Here is a 27755-nt window from a genome sequence, read left to right on the forward strand (position 1 = left end):
TGTACTACCGCTAGACCGATTTAGCCATTTTTCTCAATCACAAAGTGATTCTTTATGCGTACTGAATTTATTTAATTATTACTACGTTTACTAACAGTGTAACCGAATAAATAATTTTCCTTTTGTAGAGACAACCTTGAGACAACTTTGAGATAATTCAATAACTCGCAACAAAGGAATACTAAACTTGTATAACATTATGTGACAATGTTATTAAAATGGTTTTAGGGGAAGTTGCGAATTATATTATGACCAAATACCTACTTATATAAAATTATAAATTACAGTCTTGCAAAAACCGCAATCGCTTAAGATTGGTATTAATAAAGATATTATATTGAAAAAGATTGAAACAGTGAATTTATAAAGTAGGTCAGGCACATTGATAAATCGGCTTATCACTAAACACGCAAACACTTAATAATTTGTTATTTTTTAACTTGACAAGTTGATTAACTATCTATAAAATACTAGGTTTTACTGCGCTTTCGTCAGCGTGAAGTATTTGCCCGGTATAGACAGGAGATATTGTACTCTCGGAGTTCTGTCCAAAAATATGTTATACCTTCAAGGTTATTTCAAAACGCTAAAATACGCCTATTAATAAGTGTTGAATTGTGATTTGTAACTAGAATCGGTAATTTGTATGCTTTTTATATAGAAATTCCATAATAAATTAGTCTATAAAAAAAAATTCCTGTTATTGAATGTTTTAATTTACATTATATGCTAAGTTTATATACCTACGACTATTTATAGTAATAAAAAGGATTACAGATTTATCTCACGTCTTGCACGGTCTATATAGGTACACGTATTTTTTCCACGTTGCTTTTCGAAATCGTACCTCATCGCGACACCAATACTTGATCGCAGGCGTAGGTACCTACCTACGTGATCTATACCAAATAAGGAAGTTTCTCTTACATTCTGTTATTCCAAAAAAGTTATCCCTGACAGTTACATCATATTAACAGATATGATTGGGCTTCCGCCTACAACATGGCATTTTAAAAACTAAAGGTCCAGTAATGTAATATTTTCTATGAACACGGCAAATGAATATTAATATCAGTATAACATATAGATAAGATATTATCTTGTAAGATGTTAATAAACTGGCATTGGTTGCTCATAATAAAATATAGTATTATAGCTGAATGACTGAGAAATTAAGATTGAAACATTGAATCAATTTAAAGGAAGTTGCATGTCGCTGTAACTCTATATAAGCATCTTTATATACCTAAGCAACATGGATATTGAGAAATGTGCTAATTTGGGGTAGTTTACATCCTACGCGAATTCGGCATTATTTGTTGGCCGTCAACCAACTGTAAATGTAGCGTATACAGAAGTAACGACTAGGGAGAATCCACCAGGGTTTATTAAGACTTCGTGTTTCGTCTCCATCGGGCCGGTTGAATCATGTTCGGATGGCCATGTTGATTTTTTATCAGTAATTCTACAGAAAATGCTGTACAGGTGTTGCAGATTATCCGCCTAGCTAACCTCCCTCCCTCCCTAAAAGGAGTAAGTTACATACGCGACAGCGTAGATTTCTCCTCAAAAAACAAAAAATAAAAATACAAGCCTAGGTGGTCAGGGCTAAGGCCTCCCGTTCGTGAGAAAACCTGATCAATTTTTCCTTGGTCAGCGTGGTGGACTACGGCCTTGATCATTTTCATTCTGAGAGGCGAATCGTGCCCTATGTTTTGCTCTAATCTTATAATTTATTACTATGAACAGGTTCGGTTCCGTACTAAGTCCACATCAAACGTAGCCCGATTTTTATGTTACTCTGTAGTATCTTACAGCTTAGTAATAGGACATTGGAGACGAAGTTTTTTTGCGTCGGCTAAAAATATCCCGTGATGATAGTTACCTAAAAATATCCACGAAAATGCATTATGGAAAGCATATCACGTGATCGTATTTCCATTTTTCATATTATCCTTGAACATACCGTTTGCTTCGCTCAGCGTTCTCCTAATGGTGGGGCACAGGAAGCTATGCTCTCAGTTTTATTCCTGGATTTGAGCCAAATGAGGGATTCAAATGCAAATATAGCCCATAACATCCGTCTGGAAGAAAAACTATACGATGATTTGGTACTGGAATATCCTACGTTTTAGGATACGATACGGAATATCCTACGTTAAGAATTGTTAAATTTATGTAGTATTTATGAATGTAACATTATTTTTCAATTTAATTTACTGCAATTGTCCGAATTAATTGAAAATACTTAGTTACCTCACCACATCGTCCGCCATTGCTACGGTATTTTACAGAATTCCACGGGAACTGCTGGTTTTTCCAGACTATAATGTACGGACTACATTGTTAAAAGAACACATACTTTCGCATTAGTAACATATGTTTGAATTTAGACACATAGTATAAAGAATCGAACTCTCCTATAATTTAATCGCGTTGCGGAATGTCTTTTTTTGGTGTTTTCGCTGAGGTAACCAGACACACTACTTTGTCTAAGAACGTATCTTCATCATGTTTCTAAGCTTATAAAAGTCCTACTGCTTGGCATATAGCTTCACTTTCATATACGAGATAGAATAAGAGCATTGTCCCATGACGCTGCGCTTATTGCAGGTTGGTGGGCTTTAACGATTGTTATTATCACATGTTAGTGATAATAGCCATGGGATTAGCGTGGTCTCCGAGCCGGACGTAGCCAATTTCCTAACTGCGGGCTGGTACTTAGAATTTCTTGGTCAAAAATCACAACTCGATGCAGGAATCCATCTCACGAAGGACCTTGTGATCGATCGAAAGCCGAACATGCTAACCACAATGTCACCGAGGCAGATAATTTATTTTTATCTAATAAAAGTGAGAGTATGGACAAAATTTAATAATTGCTTTCAAGTGATTTTCTTCATTAATGTTACGAGTACTTTATCTAATAAAAATGTAACAGTAACTACTCAATTTACGTGTTTTGTATGAAGTGGTCAAGTCAGGCCTATGCCGTTACGGTGGACAACAGTTACAGAGTAATTTTAGAAAAATTGTAAAGTCAACCTGGTTTTCATTATCGCCATTAACGGGTATGTAACAGTAGAAATAACAGTCGGTGAAAATATAGAATACCAAGTAGCCTATATTATTATTTTGTTTTTTTATTGTACCTATTTATTATGGACGTTTCTAAAGTTGCTTTTTATCGGAGACGTAGGTCGTAGACGATTTATTAAGATAGCGGGTGGACTGCATAAGTAGTTATGTCACACTTCAAAATATGTGTACAAACTACATGTACCTACCTACTCGTACATAACTCATGGCATAAGCTTATTATAGACCCTCAGCTTGGCATAGAACTTCTCTCTCGTAGAATCGTACGCTCTTTTTGCAAGAATTATAGCAGTTTTGACGGTATAGTTTACAATATTATACCTACCTACCAATTAATAATCAAAGAAATGACTTCTTAGCCAAAAATAAAAAAAAAATACAAGTAGACAGTTAAAAACATTCTGAGTACCTACCATGAACCAATTATCAAATATGTCAGTTTTTTTTTTTCAAAAATTGTTGAAAATAGGAAGGATTGCGAGATTATGTGCTCAGTGCAGTTTATGTAATAGTCCAAATTCTGTTGTCATCTTTACGTGGCACAGAACTAGAATTCTTTCTTTTGACAATTCAATCGTCCTGCCGTCTCTCAGCGCAAGACTCAAATTTGGTTCACCTCCAAATGACAGAATATGTAATAATATTAGTGGCATTATTAAATCTTTAATCCAATGGAAGGCATTAATAGTGCAATGAATATAAATCAACGCACAGATAACGCTCAGCCATTATAATAAAAATAGAGCAAATATCTGTTGTTAATGTCGATCATGACTCATAACATATAGTAAAACATACGTGAGTAATGTATGCGTCATGCAACGTAAGGGATTTCGTAACTCAGTTTAGGATTACGAAGATAACACATTACCTTTGCCTTGCATTATATCTATTGAACTCAACAACCACCAATTATAATGCATTCGATTGTAGCGAATAATAACATCGATCAAATAACGCTGAGATACAACAATGATAAAAAAAAAATATGCGAACAACGTGAACGCATTTATCGTTTATTTTGCGCGAAGAGTTTTTTTTTAATGGTTAATGTTTTATAAATATAACCTAAAATGAACTATGTAAAACTGTATAAAATCTAAAACGTCTTCGAAACCACCACAACGAGGCACAGTTCCTAAGATCCTGGCAGCATTGCCCATTTGGATGGCCAAACTAATTCGTTGGCCAAGGTTACTGCCCGCTCTAGGATCACCGGTAGACTCGATAACCCTTTTCGATAATTTTTTAAAAAGTGCTCGTGCCTCCGGACCCCACGGTCCCAGAGTCTCTTCTCCATAATGCACAAAAATTAAACTGCTATCCAGGTTTTCATATTTACGCCTCTTAGCACTATTCTATTCTAGCTGCTAGCTGGAGTCAGCTGTAGGCCCTGTTTAACAGTCCCAAATTCTTAAGAAGAAATTATAAATTACACCATACAGATTCTCCTGCTTTTCGCGGAGTATTGCATATTAAGGTTAATTTTCATAAAAGGAATAATATCCTGTGGACACTCATGATTTCCAGTTCAATCCTCGATATAACCTGATTCTAGTTCGTTTTACTCGTTATCAAAGATTAGCGGTTCCCGCGATTTAGCTTGCGTACCGCTTTCATCTGCTATTCTACACAACCATATAAATTTTTGTAACAAGATTAATGGTGATTTGCTTTGTTATTTACTACTTTACTTTTTATTACGATTTCTATGTAGGTCAAATCCACACAAATCCCGACCAACCTCGTCCCATGGCCCGCACGAGCTGTTACTTCGTTTTCTTGGCTCCTAGGGTCATAGCATTATATTTTATATCTTATAACCTTATCCAAAAAATGGGCTATACTTATAATCCATTGGTACTTGACTGTTATAAATGCAGAAGTGTGTTTTTTGTTTGTTTGTCCTTCCTTTACATCAAAACTAAGCAACCAATTAATTTACGACCATTGATGGTTATGCATGGATAACATTAAGCAAGAACTGGTTCTCTATTATGAAGCAAGGATTATCTGGATCTTATGTTAGCACAAAATGTCTGCCCACACGTCATTGTACCTTACCAAGCTTACTTAAACAAAACCTTGTTATCTCCTTGGTCGCAGCTGATTATGCATGCTGTAAGGGCGGGCGCAGACTCATAGTCTGGGCCCGCCATTCTATTCTAAAGAATAGAATAGAATAAAAAAGGAATAGAATAGAATGGAATAGAATATAATAGAATATAATGAAATAGAATAAAATAGAATAGAATATAATGGAATGGAATAGAGTAAAATGGAAATGAACAGAAGAGAACAGAACAGAACAATAGAACGAACAGAATAGAACAGAACAGAACAAACCAGAACAGAATAGAACAAAATGGAATAGGATAGAATAGATCAGATCAGAACAGAACAGAACTGAACAGAACAGAATGTAATAGAATAGAACCTGGGTTGGATAAAACTTTGTAACAGTTATTAAAAATTTTTTTTATTCCACTACAGCTAGTTAGCTATTGCCTGCATTCCCATTGGTAAGTGATGATGCAGTTTAAGATGTTACTTATATTAAACCTGTCCACCTCCTAGGTTTTTACACGACATAGTGCTAAAACGCTAAATAGCTTGGCAACAGGTCTTTGGGGGTTTTTTTTTGTTGTTGTTACGTCGTTTATTAGCCACGTTATTAAAACAAACAGACCAAAATGTTAACTTAATATAAAAATGTTTACTTATTGTATATGAATAATTTTGTGAATACTTAACATTCACAAAATTAGTTCTAGATAAGAATGGGACACTGTATCTCTCACTTGTACAGACACATGTACCGTTGTGTTAGTCAGGTCGTCAAACCTGTGAGAAGAGATTTGACTTTGTTTATTCAAGTCCCAACATCAAAGTTCTCTGACTCTTTATCTATAGTACCTAACGACAATGTCATCTATGCTATTGGCCTACGCCTTTTGTGCAATTAATATAGTGGATATTATGGTTAACAATTAAACTAAATTCTTCTTAAAAGTTGAAAGACATGATGACAGATGATATCCATGAATTCATAACTATAAATCATTCGAACTCATCGAACCTATTTCCAATAAATGGGAAGTAGATTCAAACCAAAGTTTTTCAGCTCGGTTTACAGATGCAATGTGCGCCTATTCTTAGCTTCATACAGTGTACTGTGTGTGAAATAAAGTGCATGTATACATAGGGGCGTAAAACATTTGCTTGCGTTTTGTTTTCCATTTGCGACAATTGTTTAGTTCCGCGAGACATTGTTTTTAAGACGATTCATATTTTTCTATACTGAAAGAATAAACTTACATAATATTTTCTTGCACATTCATTAAAACAATCCTCAGTCTATGATGACATTTATGTAAATCTAGTTTTTAAGTTTCTGTACCCGATATGTGCCAATGGGATCCTATTAGTAAGCCTCAGCTGTCCTTCTGCCCGTCCTTGCATCTCACGAATTGTACGTAGTGTAGGCATAACAATGGTAAGCGTTGTGAACAGAGTGATAGGTTAGATTCGATCATGTAAAAGTTAATTAAGATTTTTATAGGATGGCTTTCCTGCAATACATCATCAGTTACAATACTGGGAAACCGTCTATAACTGAATGGCGCTCATTAGATATTTTATAAATCGTAGTTAACGTTCACGCGATCGAATAAGTAAACGTAGGTAGAGAATCTCTTGGCACTCATATAAGTGGTAAGTTCCGGGTTGGATCCTCGATACGGGATTTGGGAATTGAAAATTTCTAATTTTTCTCTGACTTGGCCTGACCTGAGCTTGACTGACGATGTTACGTACACATAGTATGCGCTAGTAAATGTTCAGAGCGCGCCAATTGTGTTGTTAGCATCATTTACCTAACCGCGATGGCCGTATGTAGATGGTAGGGCTGCGCTGGCAAATACTTATTTCCAGGAAACGCTCGTCACTGTGAGTAATCGACACTTGACTGACGATTCTGAGCTTCGCCAGTGCAGTGGGTTTTAGATCAATGAGGTATGGTGGATAAATCAGTTTTATAGTGAACCGAATTGCTGCGAACGGGAAACATTCCGCATGCAGCCCTTTCAAGCTGCCCGTGTTCCTTAAACTAAACACTAGCGACTCGACTGATGAACGTTGCATAGTCATAAGTAATTTTTCATTTGAAGAAACAACACTATGTTAATACGCATTCTACGAGTAAGGACGACCCGCAGGCCGCCTATTCGTACAAACTTCCCGTAACTCTGAAACAAGCCTAAGTGCGGAGAAAAAGGGGTCGGAAAGAAATCCATTTTCCAAGGTGTGGTAACCCTTCACTTCCCTGAATAAACAGCGCAGAGCCGCATGGGTGCGATGATTCATAGTAGAAATAACGAACGCGGAAGCTTCTTCCACTGCCCTCCACGTCCGCAGTCGTGAAATTGTCAACGTTAATTCGTAATTAACATTCCTTTCCTGACGAGTTTATGGAAAATGTAAACACCTACAAAACGGAAGTTAATTTAGTAACCAAGTCTATTTGAGGACCTGAGATGTACCTATCTCTGGCGGTGCCATGTCGCCATTGGTTCCCTTTAAAGAAGAAGGCGATCAAATTATTTGTCAGTATGGTGGGTTTTGAAGTTTTTCAACCTCTCGGTAATTATGGGTCTCGCTAAGGCGTAATAAGCGGGAGACCCGATTAGACGTCATTTCAGAAAAATTTTTGAATATAGTTAGTACCCACCTTTATACATAGTACCTAACTAGTAGTTCGACCCTAAAAATACCTTGCTAGAAGCCTGTAGGTCACTTAGTGTAATTATTCTTTCCAAGATGGAATATTACGAGAAATAAAGTTTTTGTTACAAATTTAGTTTTAAAGTCTATTGATGTTAATCTTTGTGAGATGCTAAACTATTTAAAGGCTAAAATTATACAAAAATTACATTCCTTAAGATAAAGGCAATTATAAGAATTACATAAATAATATGATATGAAAAAATTACATAAGAGAAAATATAATTTTAACACATTATTGTTATTTAAAAATCAAAACGGCTCATCTTTAAGCCCTAATATGTCAACTATCTTGCTAGAATTTAGATTAAGAGTCAATTGTTTTTAAGTTTACTATGTTATGTACCTAAGGTTTAAATAAATACTTGTCCCAAACATTTGCAAATTAACACTTAGATAACTCTATAAGAACTACATGTAAATACGTCAAATACATAACGCGAATCGCGTCGGTAATTATCGCTTGTAAAAAAATGTCTAGGGTATTTTAAAGGTCGAAGGTTTCTTTATAATTTATAAATTACCATCCATAGACAAAAAGCAATTTTTAAAAGCAATGTGTATAGGACACGTACCTACAAGAATTTTTATCTAGAGCAGGGCAATAGTTTGTTCACCTATTCTATTTTGAACATGTACATTTTCCGAACTATATTTAAACTTTAGTGTTACCTACTTTTTTCTTTATACAAAAACTATAATTTCTTCATTATTTATACACCGCCGTTAATAGACAAAACTAATCTTTAACAGCAATGTGTATAGGGCACGTACTAGTATATTTATCTAGAGTAAGGCAATAGTTTGTTCACCTATGTTATTCTATACATGTATATGTAAATTTTCCGGAACTTATCAAGCTTTTGTACTACTTACCTACTTTTTTCTTCACACATAAACTATAATTCGCATTAATTTAGCTGCAAGCGTTGTACTAATTGCGAAATTGTCTTCATTCTCAAAAGAATTGATGTTGCGCAAAATTCATTGTAAGTATTCACAGGGCTCCTTCCTTTTGTAACTTCCGCACTTGTATGGGTGGAGTTTACGCGGAAAACACGTAAGGACATCATTACCTGCATACTGAATGCCATTAGTGAGAGTGTTTACGCCATACCCCAGCACCCTAGGCTTGTCTGTTTAATGTGTTGTCTTTTAAGTTCTATTAATGAAGCAGCACAGTGGCGTGCACTTCATACATGCACGAAAGCACTGCATACCCTAACATTTTCATATAACTCGCAACGGAGGAGGATTTTACCATTTTATGCCATTTTACTTCGTAATGCTAACCCTGGTCCAAATTCCTGTGCACGCCACTGGAGCAGCAGGTGTCGAACTATAGTAGTCTCTAGTAGTCTCTAGAACTATAGACTCCTTAGAGTCTCAGAGAACAAAGTCCGCGAAGTCTGTACTACGTACACTTTTTATCCGCGTACTTTTTTACCATTTGCTAACAACGTCATCACCATTTCAACCGATGGAACAGTCCAGAATATAGGTATTTCGATTAAATTTTTGTAAATTTTCCTCGCCTCCGCCGGCTCTTACCTAACGTATTAAATGTGGTAAAACAAGTGTTTATCTAATAAATAAACATAGATCGAGCTGTACAAAGTGTGCTTCTTATTAGGAAATATTTATTTCCTTGGTATTATGTAATCTTAAGGCTACACGTTAAAGGCAAGACAACTTCTATAGTATCCTAATTAAATGTAAGTAAAAATGGCGGAACATGATTTATCGAGCATTTCCTAAAACATTTTATTAGGTATACGTAGAGACTTACGTTGTCGAAGTTATTTGCGTTTTTTTTTAATTCATGTAAAGGTATAATCGGTTGGAGTGAACCCCGAGGGCGGAGTTGCGTGTATGCAAAGCGTGAAATTCTCTGTTCCATAAGGGAGGTCTGTGCTAGCAGTGGGACATAATAGGGTGTGATGACCACATTAGATTTCAATACGTTACTAATTGCCTAAAACGCTCTAAGCACTTTTCCATTTCCACGTATTTTTTTGCATTTTTTAGTTGTCTCAATAAAATTAAAAATAACCAAAATAAACAATAATCCCTTTTAAATAGTTGTATTTATATTAGGTTTTATAACTTAGTATTTTTTTGCAGTGCAACGTCAGACTAAGTTAGGAATAGGGTCAAGAATAACATCAACAACATTTTAATGTCCTGTGGACGGTCAGGATGAGGCATATAAAGTGTTATATTTGTTAAAAACTACAAACGATTAAATCTATTATATAAAACCTGCATAAAACTCCTAATGATATTATTGTAATATATTCAATATTCATGTCCTCAATTTGCATTGGGAAACTTTGGAGAGTCTAAAATCGCAACGCATCTGCATCTCGCCATATGACACTCGATATTCGATAACCCGGTCTCGATCTAACGATGTGGTCGCATATGCAAAATGCATAAATTACCGCAGTATGACGCGGACGCTAAGGACCATTGCAGTTCAAGTAAAGTTGGTTCAAAAGGTTAACGAACGACTGATGCTTCGATAACAACGCTGCACGCTATAAGATACCTTCCTGGGGCCTAACATATTCTACGTTAGGATATAAAATTAAGTTTAACATGATGATAGAAAATTCCTTCGGCATGAAATACGGGTCAACTGTTGTCCTTGACTTTTGGTGCAGCTATTTTGTTGATACCGTGAGATCCCGCTCTGAATTTTACGCGTTTTTCTAGTAGGTATGTCTATAATCCAGCTTATTCGGTATATTAGGAGCTGTTGCGGAGCCTGATTTTCTAGGACATCTTTATCTGTGACATCTAATTATTTGTTAAGAAAAGTTGTATAGACTTACATGCAGCAACGGAGCGATGGATCAACTTTATTTTATGATGATCAAACCATTGGCGGCCCACTACAGGGCACGGGTCCCCTCTCAGAATGGGGAGGGTTCAGGTCATAGTCTGACTACGCTGGCCAAGTGCGGATTGGTAGACATTCACACAGAGAGGTAGACTTTATTTTATTCATTGATAAGGACTACTTTTATTCCTGTAAAAACAAAAACTTGGCGGGTGAAGTTCCTAGAAAAAGCTAGTCACTAAATATGTAGTAATTACGACGATTTCTATAAGATTTTTTTTACTTTATTATTTTGTATATAAACGATACATAATGCTTTATAGAGAGATTATCAAAGATACGGCATGTTATATGATCATTTTAACATTTTGACGTTCATCTGCGCGATAAGAACAATATCGCAATCATTATTTACATCCGACATAATCGATTGCATCAAATATATTAAAATCTATTGCACAATATCGTTTTGTCACGAGCGACAGTAGATGTTGTTACGTAATTTTATACCTACCTACTTAAAATGATACGACAATGACGATCGGCAATGTGAGTCTGGACAAATTACCAATTAATCGTATTAATTAAGTCGATTAACCTAATCTTTAATTAAAGTATGTATTCAATATTGCCTGGTTTGTCTCACAAACAGTATGCTCTAGTATAAATCCAAACCAAAAATTTACCGTCAAGTAATTCAGCTGGCATAGCCGACGCGACGACGCGACGTCCTGAATGTCTGAAGGACGTTGTAATATTAATGTAAACTTATGGACAGTTTATTTACCTGGAGCATTCGCTTCGAAAACTTTAGTTTGCGAGCAAGTGTCGCACGAGCACATTTGCTCGCAAGAAGTACGCTTAGTATTAGATAAGCACGCTAGCAATCGTGAAGTCATATTGGAGTACACCATAACCTCAAAGACAAAAGGGACCTAACGTCACCAGTTTCCGTGTCGCTAATTCTTTAATAATTTTTGTATTTAACAAGTGCGCTTACTGTTGCATTATTTGTTGACCTACCTGGCGCAGTGGTGAGGGCTGTAGTTTAAAGTTTGAGGTCCCGGGAATGGACCCCCGCAGGGCTTCCGTGCTTCTGATAGGTAGACGGCCGAAGGTTTGTATCGGTTATTCAGCTCATTCATTTTCCCGCATTGGAGCTGTGTGCCGTCCTCTTAATTCCTGTCTCATAATATGATAGAGGGAAATGTGCCGCATGTACTCCGTGGTCTACGTATCACAATGTTCTAGATTCCCGGGTCGGTCTGTTATATGACATTGAGTGTTTCTATCCAGAAATATTTAGTGTCAGCCCGAAGTTAGGAAATTGACAAACCGAGAGGCTTGGAGAGCCCGTTAAGCTGTCACTCACATCTGATCAATCGTTAAAGCTGGCCAAACCGCTTTGGAGAAGTGAGGTTGCTCAATGCTCTGATTCCAGCTATCCAATGCTGATGATGATGATTATGAATCATTTTTCTAGTTATTTATCTATAATTTTTATGATGTTAATGTGTACGTGTACCGTTGCGAAATGAAATCGATACATAATTAAGCTTAAGCAAAGGTATTTGTCTATTGCACGGTAATTCAATCATACTGTTACCGAGAAATCTCTGTATAATGTTAGCTTTAGCTACGCTAGATACCTATTAGAGTAATAGGTACGGCTTAGAAATGGTTTCGTCATTACACTTTATATTAACGTTTTTGTAAACATTTAAGGTATCTTATTTTTGACATTTAAATGAAATATCTCATTTTTGTTAGTTAAGGTATAAGAATCTCTGTAAATCAGATTTTATTTAGATCTAACATCTTAAAAATAGTGAATTTGAGAACTGCATTCTAATTAATAATATCATCTCAATTTTTTCTTCGGATTATTTCATAACCAGATAATTTACTTTACTGAAGAATCTGACAACTTACTTTTGCTGCAAAACTAGCTTTTATTTTATTTTATTTATTAATAAAACTACTTTACAAGACCCGTCTGCATGTTTATTTCTGTTTTTAGCAGTCTAGTTCATGCTAGAATACTAAAACTTTAGATCGTCCTATGGCTAAGAAAATCACCTAGAATCTTTGATCAAAATTGCATTAGATGTGTCGGTCGTCAAACTGTCCGGGAGCATTGAGAATCTTCTCACGAATTGGTAAAGTGAGTAGGTTTGATTTCTATTGAAAAAGCCAATGTGTTAGTGCTTAACATACGAAAGAGCAATAAAATGAGCAGGTAACTTGTTTTAAATCAAATCCTCCGTTACTAAACATACATTATGACCAAGAGCCAATAGAAAATGTAAAAACTATAAAATTCTTACTAAAAACTATAAAATTCTTACTAAAAACTTTAATTGGCACACCTCTGCCTAAATTTAAGATTATAATTACTGAATGCCTTATGCTTCGTCAATTTTATTCAGTAGACGAATATCTTAAATCAAAGGATTAAATTATTGTGTTTCTGGGTATATATTTTGGTTTACTTTATAATATTTAATTTTAAGTTGACATTGTTATTTAATTTCACAGTTTTGATACCTTAATTTTCTAGCATTTGTATAAAATGGAAAACTTAATTTATAATTAAGGTGTTATTATAATTTGAATGCCATAGAATTGCAGATTGTAGCACAGAACTTGTTATGTTTTATTATAAGATCAAATTTGTTAACCTGCAATCACGCAAATAAAGATTTGAATTTGAGTTGAGACAATATCTATACTTACTAATATTATAAATGGGCAAGTTTGGACGTATTTATAGGTACTCAAGCATACCAGAAAGATTTCTGGTTTATGGACAATGATAGATTAATGTGTTGAATAGCACATATGCAATATTTATCTTAAATTTACGATTATTACGGTTTTTTGGTTTTTTACAGAGGAAGAATGTCTTTTTTGTTGGTTGGATAATGGCAGTGAACGGAAAAAAACAGAGGTAGTTCCGAGATCAGAGAATGACATAAAATGTGTATGTCACACATCAATTTCACGCGAAGAACTATAATAATATAAGTTTAAATCAAAAATTATTATTACTAATATTAATTTTTACTATTCATATTATTAATACAGATAAGAAGTGTTGTTTTCTGTTGCTTGGAAAGCAAAGGATGTTGAAACATGCTGCTAATGTGCATATGTCGCGACTCGTCCACCAACTGTAGCTCATAAAAACACTAGTTTTAAAATAATCCAGTTGTCATATTCTTAGATCAGTTTTTTTAAGTGGTTGGTCTTTGTTAAACTTTATTAATGAACGAACAGTTGGGAATTCCTCTGTAGATCATCTCATCACCTGGTAGCAAGTTTCTGTGTATTTTAAGTTAATTGCAACCTATCAATCATATAAGGTGATGTACGACTTACTATTACAGTTAAGGTTGCCAAACTTGTTCGTAGTAAATGCAGTATGTATATACTTATCAATTTTATTCACTCCATCGCCCACATTGCGATATCCAATGGCAACAACTTTTTAGGAGTTCTCTGAATGGTGGTGTCTTGGAATTAATAAAAGGTTCGGTTTCTTCACTGCTCGGTAATTTTAATGCGACCGGTTTGGCCAAGAGTCTAATCAAAAATGCTGATTTCGCAATTGTTGGTTTGGTTTCTAGGTATCTTTTAAGTTAAATATGGATTGCTATGATGGTCGATTAAAAATATCCGCCTCGAGTCTCAATCCTTAGAAGAAAAAAGGTGGTATCATCATGCAAAAGTTATCGTCGGATCATTGCATTCTTACTTGTTCCGAAGTAAGTTAATAATATAGTACATAGTACGTAAAATACAGTAAACACAAACTTTTATCTCGCTGTTCTATACCTTCAGAACCCTGAAGGGATAGAAAAGAGTTTAAGTTTTCGGAAGTATGTTAAGTATCTGAAACTGTGCAGATGTGAATGCCTCAACTTTGAAAACATAGGTGTTCTATACAACATCCTTTTTGGCGCTAGCATCATTTTAGAGCTAAACTATTATACTACGACATATACTAATAAATAAGTTGTTTTGATATAAAAAAAAATAAACTCGTCCTCGTTATTTTTTTTTTATATGAATAATATAATCTATGTGTTTTTTTTTTGTTCCAGTGACAAATTAAATATGGAGTAACGAGTGGCAAGATGCGGTGGTTCAGGAAGGGCGAGCCGCCGCGGCTGCTTGCTGTCTCTCCTGAAACAGAACCTCGGTCTTCACGGAGATCCAGAATAGGTAAAACTCTATACTTATATTTTATAGTCTATACTTATAATTAAGTTCACGTCCTTGGAACTAGCGTTTATCTCCCTTCACGTATCTCATGTATAGATAAATAGTTTAAATAAATATTATTATTAAAATCGCTTGTCTTCAGAACATGCCTTACAGTGCGAAGAATAATTATTTTTTTCATGTGAATGAGCTAATCTCTGAAATTACCGATTGGATCTTTTTTGCATTCGTTAGCCCTATATATAGATAATTTTAAAGAAGGTTAAAAACTATTTAACATCCATACTTTGAAAACCAAGTAAATGAAGTAAAAGTCCGGGTGATAGAAGCGTGTGTCGAGGTATTTGATGTAGTTGCGGATAGCTGTTGATATGTGAAATATGTACTTATGTGAAGTTGTACGTGGACGAATTTGGCTAGTATAACATACATATTGTACATAATACATTAGAGATACACTCACTCTACGGCCATCGAATCGAAAGCCACCTCACTTTATTACTTCTCCTAAATACCTTTATTAACAAAGCGAAATTACACACGGACATTACCCATACTCCAATGACATCACCTGTTTTGATTTTATTTACTCTTTGATTCCTACGAATAGGTTCCCTTCTGAGTAAACGTTTACAGCTTCTCTTATTTATTTATTTGAGTGGGATACCCCGTTTAAATACATTTTATTGCCATAACATATCCTTAAAACATTTCTTTTTCTTTTTCAGATATGTCGCCAGTGCGCTACCCAGATCGAAAAAGTAGCAGTAGTTCAGTTGAGACGAGTTTCTACAATTTAAGCGACCAAATAATAATTGTTGAGAAATCTCCCAATTCATGTCAGAGGAGTTGCGAAACCCCAGTTACTCGACGAATATCGTTGCAAAGCGGGCCCACTACACCGCCTTCGGACTTTCAGAATACTAGTCGTAAGCACCGCGGTGGCTCTTTAGAGAAAGAGTACGTGGTGTATCGTGAAAAACGTAATCCGTTACTCGATAAAGTTAAAAGCACAAAACTGTCATGTTTCAAATCAAATGGTCCTATGCGGCATGGAGACGACGCTGCCTCGACATCTGGAAGTGACTGCAGTGGATTTGGACACGTTGAGGAAACACATTGTCGTTACGTGGAGAGTTTTCCTGAACACACGGAGTTTGAAAATCATAATCCTTGGGTTAAAATGTCGAATTATGATGACGATGTATTCTATGCCAAGAGTCCAGTGGAGTGTACTTGGCGAGAAGGTAAATCATTTACCAATAGAGGAACTCGGTGTTACAGCTCTGGGTCTGAGTGTGATCGATACCATGTTATACCAAAAGCTGGAACGAAGCTGTCAAAATCGAGTGACCAAATATTTAATGATGATTATGAATCTTTTCATGAGCCACCGATTTCCGCCAGATCGCACAAAAAGACTGATAAAGTGAAAGATGACAAAGACACAATCGGTCCTAGTTCTTGTCTAACAGCCAAGCTTCGAGCTATGTCGGATAGGTATCTTAAATCCTCCACAAACAAATTTTTTTCAAAACTATATAAGCAAAGTGGAGAGGACGAAGACGCCGCAAGTGTTGGAAACGACACCGTAGCAAAATCAACCAGTGCAGTAAATAAAAGTAGAAAAAAAAGAGGTGGAGTAAAGGCTAAATTGAGAAGCTTTTCATACGGTGCTTTGCCTGGACTCGATGAATTTCAAAAAGGCCATAATTCTGTATTTCATGATGATGTTTACCAAGTATCTTGTGATGATGAAAATGTTTTAATACCAGACTGTGAAGACGCAGATTCAGGTATTCTAGTCAATGAGTCAGCAGCTTCATCTTTATTTGAGAGTGATAGAATATCATCACGCTGTGAAAGTTCTGCTTCGCATTCTAATCCTCAGGGACCTTGTCACAGTAGAAGCGTGTCTGGGGATCAAACTTACTCAAAATCACGTATATCTTGTAGGAGAAGTAGAGAAAAGAATGAACATCCTAAACCTAGACCTCGGCAAAATCAGAGAGCTTTATCTTTGGATCGTAAAGAAATACTAAGGCGAATGCCCAAGAATCCTGAACATACGGAGCCTCAATATCTTCAGCTAACTGAGAAACAAAAAATGCGTCAGCGAAATGCTACTCAGGGAAATTGTGGAATACCTCCTATACCACCTTGTCGCAAACCAACTAAAATTTGTTCAAACAAAGTGCAGTCAGAATTTAAAGTCGTTAGAATAATGAGAAGAAATCCTTGTGATGAATTAGGAATCTTCATAGCTAAAACTAAACTTGTGGATGAAGGTCATGTGGGCTACCTAGTAGCACACGTTGTACCTGGTGGACTAGCCGATAAGTAAGTTTCGTTTATTATTATGTCTGTACTGTATTTGTATATATACCTAAGGAAAAAGACGCTGATGCAAATAACATAGACCCTCATGAACAAAGTAGTTCCACAGACAATGGACGCAGACTCCTCTCTTATATGAGCAATTTAGGTGGATTTTAGGGTTGGCAGGTTTTATATTTATATATGTTAGTAATAATAACCGGGATCAACGGCTTAAAGTCCTCCAGTGCATGTGGGTGCACAGCGCATATTTCTAACTTCGGCCTGATACTATTAATATTTTAATCAAAAATTAAATTACCTAACAATTTTTAATACAACCCGGGAATTAAGTCTGGTTTTGGTAATCTGTAGTTTAACATGCTAATCTTTACATCAATCTTTCGTTGTTTAATAGTAAACAATTACTAAATTGATAAATTATTTGGCTATTTTCAGGGAAGGTACATTACGCATAGGTGACGAGCTGCTTAATGTAAATGGTAGAAGATTGCGCGATCTCACAATGGCGGAAGCTAAGGAAGCACTAAGATCTGGTTCATCCGAAATCGATATTGTAATTTGTAGACAACGTGAGAAAACTGTTCCAGAAGTGCGACAAAGGGAGCTGCCGCCAAAGAATGTGGTTTTAATGCGGGAAAGTTCCGTCGATTACGAGAACGCAATAATATTAGGCAAGGAAAAACGTGGCGATAAATATGACATCAGAACTAGCAAGCGTCATTCCCAGGACGAACCCACATGTAATCGCGTCGCTTTATCAGCGTCCACAGAGGCGGACGCCGCCGCCGACACGCAGACACGCTTCCTGAAAGGCCATAACGCTAGTTACAGCAGTATGAACAACAAGTTATTACGTCGGCAGGTCGTCAGTTACGGCGGCTCAAATAAAGAAGGACTAACGCTCAGTTGTACCGGTGATATTGTTGATGTGGATGTCCCAGACGGCGTTACCCGGACTTCGGAAAAAAATGATAGTGAATGTGATAATAATATGCAAAACCAAAACGCTGCGAACTTTTGCACGCTCCCTCGAAGACCTCGGGCGCCTACGCACACGTATCATACCATCACGTTTGAGAAAGGACACGGGAAGAAACCGCTCGGATTTACTATTGTTGGAGGACGGGATTCCCCTCGAGGTCCCTTAGGAATTTTCATAAAGAGCGTCCTTCCACAGGGCCAAGCTGTTGAGGACGGAAGATTAAAAGCTGGTAAGTCGCTGCAACCGTTTGTTATCTCGAGCTAATAATGATTCTATGTCTTGCCTCTAGACTGCAAACTATTTCTATATTTGCCAAATTTTCTCAAAAAGGCTAAGGAGTTTAAAGATTAATTTTTTTTATTATTCCTGAGAATTTTTTTTCCTGAACATAAGTAATTTATTCGTTTCCGGGCAGCAAGCTGATTCTTCATTTGAAAGTTTGTTTAGCCGTGAATACTTAAATCCAACAGACACATTATATTTTCTCAATAATAATATAATAATGATGCGGCGTTAGCCGAGTGTTTAGGACATCGGTTTAACTTTCGGGGGGCGGAGTACGAATCCAAACCTCTAACTATGTTATGTGCGTTTCTAGTAATTAAATTATCCATCGCTACAACAGTGAAGGAAAATATCGTGAGTAAACCTACATGTCTGAGAGTTCTCCAAAATCTTCTCAAAAGCGTGTCCGCTAATCCGCTCTGGGCCAGCGTGGTGGACTTCTTACTAAGCCCTTAATTTTGTGAGGATTGATATGATGAATATAAGAATGGAAATTATCCAACATGCGAATTGTCCACTGCTTACTCGTTATTTCACTTCGAGGAATTCAATTTGATAAGGCTAGGGTAAGGTACATTGTTACTGTTCAACGAACTCATAATATTATGATCATAATGGAAACTGCGTTAGGATGGTCTGGGATATCATCTTTAGTCTAGTGGTTAGGATGGTCGACTTCAGATCTCGTAATCTCGAGTTCGGAACAAAAATTTGTATCAGATTTTTCTGTATAAAAAAAAACAGTACTTTGCTATCAGCCCAAATTAGGAAACTGGCGGGTTCCATCTTCTTGCATCGAATAGCATGTTGAGCCATCAGTCCCAGTACAGCTCTTACATATTGTGACAATAATCATCAAAGCATTTAAAAAACTAGTACAGTTCTGTTCACAATTATATAATTTATTTATGATACATAATAAGTACATATGAGAGGTTCGTAATAAGATCTCTGTTTGAACAGTTGTCATATTAATTTCAAACATTGTTATCGTAATGAATAAATTATTTTAAGCAAGACAACTTGACGTTCGATATAACATATTTAATATTATAATTTTTGTAGTTTTACTCGTAGGAATGACATTCAAATTTAGTTGGCATAATAATCGATATTTATTTACCTCCTTGGCGCAGTGGTGAGTGCTGTAGTACGTGGTAGGTCCCGGGTTTGATTCCTGGCACAGTTAATTTGGAACTAAGATGAGGTAATCCTTTGCCGTGGGAGATAGTTATGTTAATCCTATACCCCTAATTGGTTTCTACGCGACATCGTGCAGAATTGCGCAATCGCTAGGAAGTAAAACTTTTTCGACATTGCTAATTTAATTTTTGCAATTCGCTGAGCTATACCGTTAACTCAACGGATCGAAGAGATACTTTGAGCCCCGAGAATAGAATGACAAATTTATTTTATTTTCTACATTGATTTAATAGAGATATTATTCTACAACTGCAATGAATTATCTGTAATTTCCAGGTGATGAAGTGTTAGCTGTAAATGGACAAGCTTGCCATGAACTGGCGCACGTAGAAGCTTTAGCTCTATTTAAAGCGGTTCGCAGCGGATCTATCGAGCTCCGTGTTTGCCGCAGAGTAAAAAATCAGTAAGTATTATTTCAACATCAAAATGTCTGCTGTAACTTGAGAACAAACCCGTTGTTTTGGTTTACTTTTATTTTAAACCGCCTGTCAGATGCCAACCAGCGGCGTGCACTGGGTTTCATACAGCAGGAAAATTGGTTAAAATGCCAAAAAACCTACTCTTATAAGAGCTATATTTAAATTTTAGGGTAGGCAGTGCTTTTGTGCATGTATGAAGTGCACGCAACTGATGCCAACCCACCATCATTAGATATTTCATAATTTTTGATAATGTTCTACTAATACCTATGATACCAGTGGTCGTGAAAGTAAACGAAGGCTTTTTTTTTACAGATCCTTCAAAGCCAAATCTTGCACAGATCTACTCAACGATGATGACTGAGAAGTTTAGGGGCAAGAGAAAAACTTTTACGTTGGTATCTCATCATGATTTTAAAGTTATTAGGGATTCGGTACTTACTGTCTCAATATAAAATTATTTGCCGACAACCCTGGAAAAGTCTTAAAATTAACCATAAAATATTATAAAACTCATTACTTTCCTTACCAATAAATCATACATATTAATACGAAAGTACGTTAGTTTCTCCATTTTTCAAGGGAGTGACATGTTGACTAAGTTTTTCGCATAGATATAGTACATAAGAGCCCGAAGATAGACATAGCCTAATTAACACGCGGATGAAGTCGAAAGATACTTTTTTCATGTCTATAGATTAGATGTGTGAAATATAAAATCTACTTACATTTATTTATGTCCAATGTTGCTCGAAAAAATATCTAATGAAATTTATGTAATTTAAATTTTACTATTGTTAAAAACTTTTTCATACTATGCATACATTATTACATTTTTCATAATATTATTTTTCAACTGGTCTATAATATACAGAAAAACATGGAGACAATGTTTTTGTACAATATTTCCATTTATTGTTATATTATAATGTAGAGTATTGAAAACATATCGTAATAAACATTATTTTACAATAGCAAAATTATTATCGCCACTGATCGAAGAAGTAAATAAAAATGTGTATTCTGCATTTCCCAAAATTGTATCGCAGGATGTGAAAGCTTGGAATGTTTATATTAAGATAATTATTCAGGTATTTTATTGTGCCATTCATTAAATATATAAATTGCACGCCGTTTCTGAAAATATAAGGCTTAAACTGTTAAGCTTCTTTGCTCCAAATTTAACTTAAAATCTGTACTTGACTTTAGTTTGTTTATTTTAAGAATAAAACTCAATTCCTTTGTGCACACTTAAAATTAAGAGTAGGTAATCCCAAAGATAAAATTAGGTTACTACTTACTACCCCGTAATCTCCTGTAACGTTTTAGGGCTTTTATAAGACTGTGCTGCGTTTTATATATAATGTAAAAATTATAATACAATAGTTACATACATAGGTACATGTTAGATTAGTTTAACCCTAGAATTAGTTATTCTATAACTGTGCAAATATAGACTTTAAAAGAAACGACAAACTGTAGTTACGTTAATATGTCAAATTTGAATGGCATAATACTTTACCAAACTTTAGATCTGACCCGGGAACAAAACTCCTCGCAATCGAAGTGAAAAGCAGAGTGTGTAGGACATAAAACCCATTTTGTGCCCTTGTAGCACAATCTATCTACTATTGACTCACGGCAACTTGACGAATTGAAATTTAATCGGTCAGATTATAAGGTAAACTCCATACAAATTGATAGAATTACGTAAAATTTTAAATGTAACATTAGTGTAAAGTAAATTTTTTCCTACCTGTCCTACAGTTTTACTTAGTGAAAGTCATAAAACATTAAATTAATCGGTATACCTACCTTAATTACCTTAAAAAATCTCTGGTTATATCAATTATTATACCTATACATTTTTCATTCCTACTTTTTATGTCGATAATTGTAGGTACTATTTTTATAACCTACTTCCCATTAGAAAGTTCGAAAATATTGAACATGTAAAAAAGTTGTTTATCACAACGTTAATAATCATGTTTGAAAAGCCCTTTTTACGTATACTTATTTATTTTAAAAGTTACACTGCGGTATTTGCGTTTGAACTAAACGTAACATTGGCGTAAATCTCTCAACTTGCTTGACGGGACGGACGAAAGATCTATAAGCGGAAAATAAGCGGATTAACGCAAGTGCCACGTTTGGTAACTTCATAACTTGGTTGTTTTGAAGATGCCTGCACAAACTTGATGATGAACTTACAATTATTTATTTACTAAGTTGTAAGTTTAAATGAAAAAACTAACGTAACATCCGCGTTACTGTAAATTAGTCATTTTATGAAGTGAATAAAACTGTCACGCAAGATGTTTAATCCATTTATGGTTAAAATAGGAAAAGTTCATTAACGTAATTTGTCAATATTAAGTTATTAAAATACTACTTGTAAATTGTTTTGGAACAAAGATATACGTAATTGTGTTTTAAACTAAATTTTATAGATGGTAACACGAGCATAGAGCTGTAGCATTAGTAATTTTTCATGAAAACGAAATGCCTTTTTGTATGGAGGCCCCGAACGTCATACAAATTTTACAGATTAATGTAACTCCAACGTTTATTTTTATTAAGTTTTTCCACTTGATAAGTAACGCTAGGGCAGGCAGCATAGTCAACATACCTAAAGAGAGAGTAAAGTATGTGAAATGTGCCTCCAGCTACTAAGATTTTCTGTTACCTGAAGCCACAAATAAAAATAAACTGCTCACAAAATTTTGAGCACAATAATACGTTAGAAAAATTAACAGTTATATTGCACTAAACGGATAGAAATTGAAACAATGTAAAAGTTTTTTTACCAAACTGGTTCAGTATGTTACTGAAATTAAAGAAACTTATCCCTTAATATATATGTTCCTTAATTTCTCATATTCTCATATTTTTTAATTATTCATATTGTCCCCCTGCTCTGTCCCCTCAGGGAATGGGAATTAAAAGTCCGGTCTGTCCCCCCGCTCCCGACGAGGAGACAGATCAAACAATTTTTTTCCGATATGTCCCCCCGAATTATTTTTCGGGAGACAGATAGGGACAGACTAAATAGAAAGGATAATCCCTCTGGTTTATCTGACCTTTCTTTATTATTAGTTTAATGTGAGAAAAACAAACCAGTGTGTTAAAATAATGTTGTTTATAATTTTTAAAACATGCTTTGCAAAAAGTAAGAAAACATAGATTAAAAATTGTATTTAGAGGACAGATGTCGTACGTTAGAATTAATAGACAACAAATACTTTGTACAAATATTAAAGAAAAGTTATTCAAAACTGCAATCAAATATTGAACAAAGGCACCAAAAAAGTGTTTATAATATTTTATTAATGATCTGATCACTGTGATAGTTTAAGAACAAATTAACACCAAGTGTAAGACAAAGATTTTCAAAGCGGTAACAAAAATTGGGGAAATAAAGACGTACAGTTATGTTTGCGTACCGTTATTTATGAACTTGGGTAATACTAACATTATTCAGAAGCTGTGTGTACAATTTATGAGTGTATAACATTTTTTGGCAAGATTAAGCAATCTAGTAGTCGATTTATACGAGCGTAAATAATCTAGATTACCTACGAATATGTATTCAGTTCCGCTATAAAGATAGGAATCAATAATAAACCTTCTGTAAACATTTAGTACGTGAAATAAGTACATTTTGCTGTCAAAATTAAGTATAGGTACAACCATCTGTACACTTATTATAAGATAGGATTTGCATGCTTATAATGTTGTCGTCGATTTTGAGTATCGAAGACATTATAATTATTTCGTCAAAGCAAAATTGACCTCTAATATTACTTACTTTTGCGCGCAATCTTTGTAATCTTGTTTTGTATTTTGATAAAACGCGCTTACTGTAGAATTGTGGACGAATTTGAGCTTTACAACAAAATTCTATTTTACTCTGATGTCACAGAGTATTGATGGTCGAAACCGACTATCGGTTATTATTATGTAAAAGTCCGGTTCGGTTCCTCTACAGTTTCGACTAATCGTTCAAATGTTATACCTACTTACTAAGGATTACTATTCAAGCAATGTAAAAAAATATATTATAAGTAAGTACCCGTGGTGTCATAGTCATATTATTTCTGATACCCATAAAAACCCCTGATATTATGTTTGAACGCTTTGTCAATTTATAACGTCATCGTATTGGTAATAATATATAAAACTCAAAACAATGCGTTTATTATTAGGCTTTTAGATACTGTTGTAGTTAGAATAGAATTCTTGAAATGATTGTTTATTATAGCTAATATTATTGTACATATCATTATATTATATATTGTAATGATGAAATTGTTTAAAAATATCTTTAAATTAACTTGTTTTTGATTTTTCTCCTACCTAACAGTCCTTGAACATCTTCGTAAAATATAAAGGCATGTAATGGAGAGTGACAATATCTAGCTTAGTACGTGACTCCAACACTAACTCCAATACGGCCATCTTGAGTCGGTTTTACTTTTTTCAAGCACTGTTCTTATAATCGCGATACAACCAATAATTGGGCTTACTAAATATTGCTTCACGAATAGAGTGAATACATGTCTTAAATTGCACTACGATGTCATTTACTTTAACAAACAACAACGTGTTCATCATTGACACCGATTGGCGCAGTGGGCGGCGACCCTGATTTCTGAGTCCGGGGCCGTGAGTTCGATTCCTACAACTGGAAAATGTTAGTGTGATGAGCATGAATGTTTTCAGTGTCTGGGTGTTTATCTGTATTTCATAAGTATTTATTATTCATAAAAATATTCTTCAGTTATCTTAGTACCCATAACACAAGCTACGCTTACTTTGGAGCTAGATGGCGATGTGTGTATTGTTGTAGTATATTTATTATTTTTATTTATCCACAAAAAATACACTGTCTTATAAGATAACTATGATGAGAAACTATGCACTGCGTATCAATAGGTACTAAAAGTTGCAACTAAATTCTTATAACGGGCTAGTCGGATAGGATTGTTTTTTTTAAATTTATATTAAATGCAAAGGATGAGTTCGCCCGTAAAAAATATAAAATCCCAAAACGTCTTGTCCATCTTGAATTTTAAAGAATACCTATATGTGCCGACCCACGTAGTGGGATAGCTGATAAGGACAAGAAGAAGAGAGATATATATTAAAAGCAAAGAATAAGTTACGTTTCTATTAGTGATACTTATTATTCAGAATTAAATCTGAAATAATTAATCTGGTAAACGAATACGAACTTGTAATATTTTACGAAACGTGGTAATAACCGGGGTGGGAACGGTTGAAAGTGACATCTATCGGAAATACGTAGAACTACTACGGCCATTCGCATTATTATTCTTAGTATGAGGAAAGCGCTTGGCAAGGGAATTTTAAGCAAACAGTACTTAAAAAGTGTATGAGATGTCGCTATTAGCTATCTGTTGTTTTTGTCTGCACATTTTAAAATGCAAATCGCAATATTGGCTGACGTGTCAGGAATTTCAATTTAGGATCAATAATATGACCGGACTTAAACTTGATATTAATTATTTGCTAATTCAAGGGAAATTGTATATTATTGTATATGAAATGTTTCAGATGTCTTTAAATAAATTCAAAGTTTAAACGTCAGTTAACAGAAATGTCCTATTATAGTGATTGGGTATCAATTGCTCTAAGTTTATAGCTTAATGTTAATTGAATGTAAGATGGTGATAACAAAAAATTGAGAGTAAGATGGTGATAAATTTGTTTCGAGCTCTTCTTAGACCAGAGCACGCTTCGTAGCTTAAGTTGGCAAACGTAGTTATTACTATCCACGTACATTTACTTATTTATTTATACTTACTTATTTATTTATATTATGTAAACATAATGTATGAACGCTTCACAGGCACTTAGCCTGTGATAGGCCAATATGAATAAATAATCTTTGAATTTGAATTCGATATTTTTTTTTTTTATTTTTTTCCTTTACTCTTTTTTGTGTTAGTTTAGCTAGTTTTGTTCTATAGTATATATTGTCAACATTTTTAATATTATTTTATAATTAACTTAGGTATTTGTTTTTTTAATTTATTCTAAATGTATGTTTTTGTTCGCGGTGTTAGATTCGTCAAGCTTATGTCACAGCCTGATGGATCTTATAGCTTATAAGTACTCTCATGTCTTTCTTAATCGTTTTTTCCCCTTCTAACTGACAATATAGTTTTTATTTGCAAATTGTGGCAGTCTTTAAGTGGGTCTACAATATTACATTTATATGTTTTTTCATTTTTTGTTTACTTTTTAAGAGTTGTTGTTGTAACCTGTTGATTGTCCCTTAAATAAATAAATAAATTCGAGTGTACGAGGGCTATGGTGATACGCTTGACCGTAACAATAGGAAGATCTTCCTCCGAGCGGGTGATCGTGCTCGGGGACCGAGGTCCGAACATTTATTTTTGGAAGTTGTATATATAGGCATTCTTAGTGAACACTTCGCTAGCGCGATGCAGGATTTTTGTAGCGCCATCTAGTTATGTAATGTGGTGAACGCTACACGAGGAACAGATAAAAACAAATGAAATCCAAAACACTTTATTGCGCACAAGAACAAAACAGAAATAACTAAAACAGAACAAAGGCGGCCTTATCACTTATAGTTATTTCATTCTGAGGAATTGACCCATATATGAATCCTTATAGCGGTGGATATTATTTATTTACATACAAACGTTTAATATCCACTATCAACTCACACACAGTTGTATATTTTCATTAGAAGGTATAGAATAAAATAGAATAGAATAAAAAAACTGTATTGCAACACACAATAGGAAAAATACAAGGAAAACAGTAATAGTACTTAGCGCTAGGGTGCAAAGGCGGCCTTATCACTAAAAGTGATCTTTTAGGCAACCTGAGCGTACGAAGCCGATAAAAAAGTGGAAAGTGGGTGGTTCACAAAGGATGTTACAAAAATTAAAATAAATTTACATGAACATACATACATACTGCATTTACATATTAACTACCAAAATACCGATATAAATGTATGCTATTATAAACTTACATAATACTCAATTACATAGATATAGATAAGTAATATTTTTTTAAGCTACATATGTTTAAACAGGTGAATGGATTAGGAATGACGTATTTCCCAGGGGAGCTAGTTCCACAGTGTTACAGCTTTAACAGTGGTAGAGGTAGGTAGATAAAAGGAAGGTATTAGGCATTTTATCAAACTCATATTTCCAGTTCCTTGAACGCTAAATCGGCTTTGCGTGTATTTATTATAACACATAGGCCGCGGCAGAAATCCTGCGACTTGATGCTTAGGCATTACACTACACCGCTGCACCGGTCAAAAAGTAACCATCGTTATTTGATTTTACTACGTGCAAATCAATCTCAGAATTGCAATTTCGTAGTCTATAAAACACTCCGTAAAGGAAGCTTCGTATATCAGACCGATAAAAGAGGGTGTTCAGATTTATTGTTTTTCATCACTAAGGTATCGATTCCTCTACCTTCCGCATTGATAAGAATCTCTTACAAGTGCGAGATACAGAAACAGCGAACAAGATTGTTATTTGTAGGTGTATTATTT

At 34.9% G+C, this 27755-nt stretch overlaps 1 protein-coding gene across 3 annotated transcripts in view; it reads left to right on the forward strand.

The window, feature by feature from the left end:
- Positions 1-24345, forward strand: part of LOC120628608 — a 64682-nt gene extending 40337 nt beyond the window's left edge. For all 3 annotated transcript variants that reach the window (XM_039897073.1, XM_039897080.1, XM_039897088.1), the window contains exons 2-6: positions 14833-14953; positions 15682-17293; positions 17729-18504; positions 20040-20166; positions 20498-24345. In XM_039897073.1, the coding sequence (XP_039753007.1) occupies positions 14866-14953; positions 15682-17293; positions 17729-18504; positions 20040-20166; positions 20498-20546 (2652 nt within the window). In that variant the 5' untranslated portion in view covers positions 14833-14865 and the 3' untranslated portion in view covers positions 20547-24345. The remainder of the gene's footprint in view (positions 1-14832; positions 14954-15681; positions 17294-17728; positions 18505-20039; positions 20167-20497) is intronic.
- The last annotated feature ends 3410 nt before the right edge of the window (positions 24346-27755 follow it).

Source organism: Pararge aegeria, chromosome 2 (assembly GCF_905163445.1).
Source record: "Pararge aegeria chromosome 2, ilParAegt1.1, whole genome shotgun sequence".
NCBI classification, from domain to species: domain Eukaryota; kingdom Metazoa; phylum Arthropoda; class Insecta; order Lepidoptera; family Nymphalidae; genus Pararge; species Pararge aegeria.